This window comes from Sinocyclocheilus anshuiensis, unplaced genomic scaffold, assembly GCF_001515605.1.
Source record: "Sinocyclocheilus anshuiensis isolate Anshui unplaced genomic scaffold, SAMN03320099.WGS_v1.1 scaffold481, whole genome shotgun sequence".
NCBI classification, from domain to species: domain Eukaryota; kingdom Metazoa; phylum Chordata; class Actinopteri; order Cypriniformes; family Cyprinidae; genus Sinocyclocheilus; species Sinocyclocheilus anshuiensis.
In genome coordinates, this window is record NW_015539907.1 from 1942595 (window position 1) to 1948599 (window position 6005).

At 36.1% G+C, this 6005-nt stretch overlaps 1 protein-coding gene and 1 non-coding gene across 2 annotated transcripts in view; both read left to right on the forward strand.

Moving 5' to 3' along the window:
• Positions 1-2918: 2918 nt before the first annotated feature.
• On the forward strand, positions 2919-3001 carry trnal-cag (transfer RNA leucine (anticodon CAG)). The gene has a single exon. It is a non-coding gene; the product is annotated as a tRNA-Leu (tRNA).
• A 979-nt stretch (positions 3002-3980) lies between these two features.
• Positions 3981-6005, forward strand: part of LOC107686352 (plasmolipin-like) — a 16571-nt gene continuing 14546 nt past the window's right edge. The window contains exon 1 of the mRNA XM_016483319.1: positions 3981-4225. Within this exon, the coding sequence (XP_016338805.1) occupies positions 4094-4225 (132 nt within the window). The 5' untranslated portion in view covers positions 3981-4093. The remainder of the gene's footprint in view (positions 4226-6005) is intronic.

The window sequence follows — 6005 nt, forward strand, 5'->3', positions numbered from 1 at the left end:
GGCCTTCCCATGCAGAGCGAAATTTAGCCAGTGTCATTTAAATGTTTACCGTAAATGGTTTTGTTACCAGTATTCTTTAGAATAGCTTTTTTTGTGCTCAACAGAAGAAACTCGTACAGGTTTGGAACAGCATGAGGGAGTAACGTTAACATGATAACAGTTTTTTTGAGAAGGGTCTGGCTGCAGACATGCACGTTATATTTATATTATTTTGTCGTCATTGTATTGTTTTAAGGACTTAAAATGGCCCTTATCAATCTTGATTGACATATTCTATCACATTATTTTGACAGTTAACGTTTTGGGCAGGTTTTTGTGAGCTTTTGGGCTGGAAATCGTCCATCCAATCTGGCAACACTGAGCGTCAGTTTTTGACGTCGTTAGCGAGATGGAAGTAACTTAGCGAAACATTTAATATTTGATAATCGACCGACAGTAATATCCAGCGAGTAAAGTTAGCAAACTACTAGACTTTTTCCTCAAATATGGCCTTTTTGAATTGAAAATGTCAAATTTACGTGATCCATCCTAACTGAATGACGACACATGAAACGTTTTGCGTTTTCGACATATTTGGCATACAAATAAGAGTGAACGTGTGCATATTTAAAATATTCTTTGCAAATAGTTCAAAATGATACGTGCTAGAATCCTAGCTTTTCTTTAACCGTTCTATTACTTTACTTTATACCCCCCAATGTTTAAGATATGGTTACCATATTAGATATATACCATAAATATATGGTTAACGAACAGCCTTGATGCGCCATCTTGCTTGGAAATAATTTCACACCCAGCATCAGCGAAATTTAGCCAGCGAGTCATTTAAATCACTTTTAATTTTTTTTAATCAATACAGTGGAAGTAAATGGTCACCGTTAACGGTTTTGTTACCAATATTCTTCAGAATGGCTTCATTTGTGATCAACAGAAGAAACTCATACAGGTTTGGAACAGCATGAGGGTGAGTAACATGATGACAGATTTTTTGTTGCATCATTTAGAGTCAATTACTTCGGTTTTACCTGAGGGTTTTAATCAGGTAATATTGTAAATAATGTTCACTTTCTTGCACAAACCAATCGTTTCGCTTTATAAGACTCAATATATAGGCCTAGTCAGTAGCCATGGGTATTAATTAATTTTGTCTTACCTGAATATGCTTTTTTTTATTCTCAAGTGTCGGTAGCTGACCTGCCTTTTATGAATCACCAAGGACCACGGTTTCAGCTAAAAATCTTCTTAACTGTTCTACTGAAGAAAAAGTCCCTTAAATCTTGGATGGCCTGAGGTGAGTAAATGAACAGCAAGTTTTCATTTTTGGGGGGAACTATCCCTTTAAGACAGTGACTTGCCGCCCTCTACTGGCGGTTTTAGTTTCATATATAAAGTATTATTAAAGGGGTCATATGATGCTTTTTTAAAGATCATTATTTTGTGTATTTGGTGTAACAGAATATGTTGACATGCTTTAATGTTCAAAAAACACATTATTTTTCAAATACTCGTTTCGCTTTATAAGACTCAATATATAGGCCTAGTCAGTAGCCATGGGTATTAATTAATTTTGTCTTACCTGTATATGCTTTTTTTGATTCTCAAGTGTCGGTAGCTGACCTGCCTTTTATGAATCACCAAGGACCACGGTTTCAGCTAAAAATCTTCTTAACTGTTCTACTGAAGAAAAAGTCCCTTAAATCTTGGATGGCCTGAGGTGAGTAAATGAACAGCAAGTTTTCATTTTTGGGGGGAACTATCCCTTTAAGACAGTGACTTGCCGCCCTCTACTGGCAGTTTTAGTTTCATATATAAAGTATTATTAAAAATATATATAACAATATATCTTATAACACTATTAATGCAGTTGTAACTGCAGTGTAAATTTATTCATGCATCAGTCTGTGTAAATAATCTAAATGCCACTTCAGGTGCAGCTTCTGTACCAATTCTACAACAATGGATTTTGTTGATACTCATTTTATTTGATTGCTATAGTGTCTTATTATTCTAATTAAATGAATACATTTAGGAATTTGCATGGAGTAAATAATACTAAATAATAAATAGTAAATACAGGGCTTAAAGTTCTCCGGCACCGTGCCGGATCTCCGGCGTGCAGTGTTTGGCTGCGGAAAAAAATAATCCTACATATAAAAAAAACTTGTTGATATCGCTCTCCAAAATCATCACAATTAAAAGAACCAAAGACTTAAACTACTTCAGTCTGTGTGCATTGAATTTATTTAATACACGAGTTTCACAATTTGAATTGAATTACTGAAATAAATGAACTTTTCCACGACATTATAATTTATTGCGATTCACCTGTATTCATTAAAAAAAAATTGGTTTGAATAAGGAAAGCAATAACTTTGCTATAGTATCCTTTCAAAAGTTAAAGTTGCCACAGTCATTGCATGCTTTGCATGTGCTGACCCATCCACGGAAAAAAGTTCAGGCTCAGGATTTTTTTCTTCTTTAACCCCTGTAAATAATAATACATATTAAATTAATGTAATAGGCTTAGAAAACTCCCTTATAAAGTTAAATCAATCGCCCCGGAAATCAATATAAGAAAGAAAATGTCACCCCTAAATGGAAAGGTTAATTTCAGTCATTGCTCATAGGTTTAGGATTACTTTTAAGTTTTTATCCTAGCTTTACTGAATCTCACAATGTGTTCTCAATTTTGGTGTTATAGAAATGGCCACGCTATATGTCACAGGGCAAAAATTATATTATAAATTATATTAAATTATATTGTATGTGTTGCATTATATCATATATGAATTGTATGCATTGCTGTTTTTGACTGTTACATTAAGAAAACAGCAAATATAAATGAGAAAAGTGAAAGTAGTTTTAAACGCTGTGCATTCACACCACTAGAGGGCAAAACATCACTACTAGCACCATGTGTCAGGATGGCCGAGCGGTCTAAGGCGCTGCGTTCAGGTCGCAGTCTCCCCTGGAGGCGTGGGTTCGAATCCCACTTCTGACAACAATGCATTTTTTCCCCAGTTGGTGAACAGCTGACGCGTACTCAGCATAGAGACCAAAGGCCGTTTCATACCTCATGGAGAGTATAGTACCGAAACAGCAAAAATACATGACATGAAAGTTTTACATCTGGTCGCTGCAGACAAGAGTCAACGACTGCAGTACAAAAATGACTGTTGTGAAGGATAGTGAAAGATGTAAGACGTTGATGAATGAATCTTTATAGTTTGTGGGTTCGAATCCCAATTCTGACAACAATGAATTTTTTACTACCCCAGTAGGTGAACAGCTGACACGTACTCGGCATAGAGACCAAAGGCCGTTTCATACCTCATGGAGAGTATAGTACAGAAACAGCAAAAATACATGACATGAAAGTTTTACATCTGGTCGCTGCAGACAAGAGTCAACGACTGCAGTACAAAAATGACTGTTGTGAAGGATAGTGAAAGATGTAAGACGTTGATGAATTAATCTTTATAGTTTTTTTTATAATGTGAGTGATTCAAAGCAAGGAGTGCAATGAGCATTGCATACAGGAAGAGTATTCTGCATATAATAAAAAATCTTAGAATTGAATTATGTTATGATTATGTTATGACTGTTAAAAGTAGCCGTTACTTATATATATCCTGAGAAACTATTACCTTGTGTGCATCTAAACTAATAGGGGTCATTAAAAAAAGAGATGTGATCTTTGTGCAAATTGATTTGTCAGTGATTCTGACATTGTAACTTGTAAACACTGCAATTTGTTAACCCCCAATTTTGACTTCTATTGTTTTTTTTTTACAAGAGGACGGTAGAGGGTTCTCACTTTATCATTCTTACTGAAGTTATTTATTACTTAGATACACAGTATCCGCCTAACATGATCTCACTGTAAATACATTGTAGGTGTGCAAAGGTGTAGAGAGAGAGCGAGAGGGAGGGTGTGAAAGAGAGACAGAAAACGTATCTGTTCAGGCTGAGTTGTTAGGTAGTGACGACACCTGCATTATCTGTTCTGGTGTGTCTCCACTGTGCTGCATTATTTCCTTTTTCTTTTTCAAAGTGACATTTTTATGTAATCAACTCCTAATACTGAGAAGAAATGGCGGATTTTCCTGGGAAGGTCAACACGCAGACCAGCTCCAGTGAACCTCAGAGAAGTTCTGGAATCCCAGCAATGGTAGACATGGACTTCATCAGGAGTATTCCTGGTATCCTACTTATAGCTGAGATTGTGAGTTGAAAAAACTATTGCACTTTCCATTCTTTGGCATATGTTGTATTTTTAACATAAGTGTTTTATATTTTGTAGCTTCATGAAAATGATTTATTTCTCCCTTCATAATACTCTCACACCCACTTTTCTTTTGAGTTTCTTCAAAAAAAAAAAGAAAGAATGCCAGATATCCAGTATTTGAGAAAAACTGAGACTGTAGGTATTGGTTGATAAAATGAAACTAACCAGGTTCGGCATGTACTGTGAATTATGGTCATTATTTTTCATACAACTAGGATATTATGCGAATGGTTGCATGCTTGTACAGGGTTTGCGTAGAGGTAGCTGTAGTGCTCATACTAAGCATTAAGGGTGCTTTCACACCTGGCCCGTTGTTTCGGAACCTGGCGCGTTTCCCCTCTTAGCTCGGTTAGTTTGGGCATATGTGAACATGGCAATCACGCTCGGATCCGTGCCAAAACAATCGGTCCGAGATCGCCTGAACGAGGTGGTCTTGGCTCGATTGAAAACGAACTCTGGAGCGGTTCGGTTGTAGTGAGAAAGCAATCTGATCTAACGGACCAACGAACCAGGCTATATCACAATGTATAATGGGGTAATTACATAAGTTCTGTGAAAAGAATTAGCTTTGTTGTTTTGCTAATACTTCAAAATGAACTTGTGAATGTCTGTGGGTGAGCACGTCTTCGCCATTCAAAAGCCAGCCAGCCAAAAAAACAGCCAGCATCAGCGAAATTTAGCCAGCGAGTCATTTAAATCACTTTTAAAAATTTTTAATCAATACAGTGGAAGTAAATGGTTACCGTAAACGGTTTTGTTACCAATATTCTTCAGAATGGCTTCATTTGTGATCAACAGAAGAAACTCATACAGGTTTGGAACAGCATGAGGGTGAGTAACATGATGACAGATTTTTTTGTTGCATCATTTAGAGTCAATTACTTCGGTTTTACCTGAGGCTTTTAATCAGGTAGTATTGTAAATAATGTTCACTTTCTTGCACAAACCAATCGTTTCGCTTTATAAGACTCAATATATAGGCCTAGTCAGTAGCCATGGGTATTAATTAATTTTGTCTTACCTGAATATGCTTTTTTTGATTCTCAAGTGTCGGTAGCTGACCTGCCTTTTATGAATCACCAAGGACCACGGTTTCAGCTAAAAATCTTCTTAACTGTTCTACTGAAGAAAAAGTCCCTTAAATCTTGGATGGCCTGAGGTGAGTAAATGAACAGCAAGTTTTCATTTTTGGGGGGAACTATCCCTTTAAGACAGTGACTTGCCGCCCTCTACTGGCAGTTTTAGTTTCATATATAAAGTATTATTAAAAATATATATAACAATATATCTTATAACACTATTAATGCAGTTGTAACTGCAGTGTAAATTTATTCATGCATCAGTCTGTGTAAATAATCTATTTGACACTTCAGGTGCAGCTTCTGTACCAATTTTACAACAATGGATTTTGTTGATACTCATTTTATTTGATTGCTATAGTGTCTTATTATTCTAATTAAATGAATACATTTAGTAATTTGCATGGAGTAAATAATACTAAATAATAAATAGTAAATACAGGGCTTAAAGTTCTCCGGCACCGTGCCGGATCTCCGGCGTGCAGTGTTTGGCTGCGGAAAAAAATAATCCTACATTTAAAAAAAACTTGTTGATATCACTCTCGAGTCCATGAGTTCGCCTAGCAATGGTATGAGAGGAGCACAGCTTTCACTCTCAACCAAACTAACATTACTAGCCAATCAGAATGTTTTGCTCT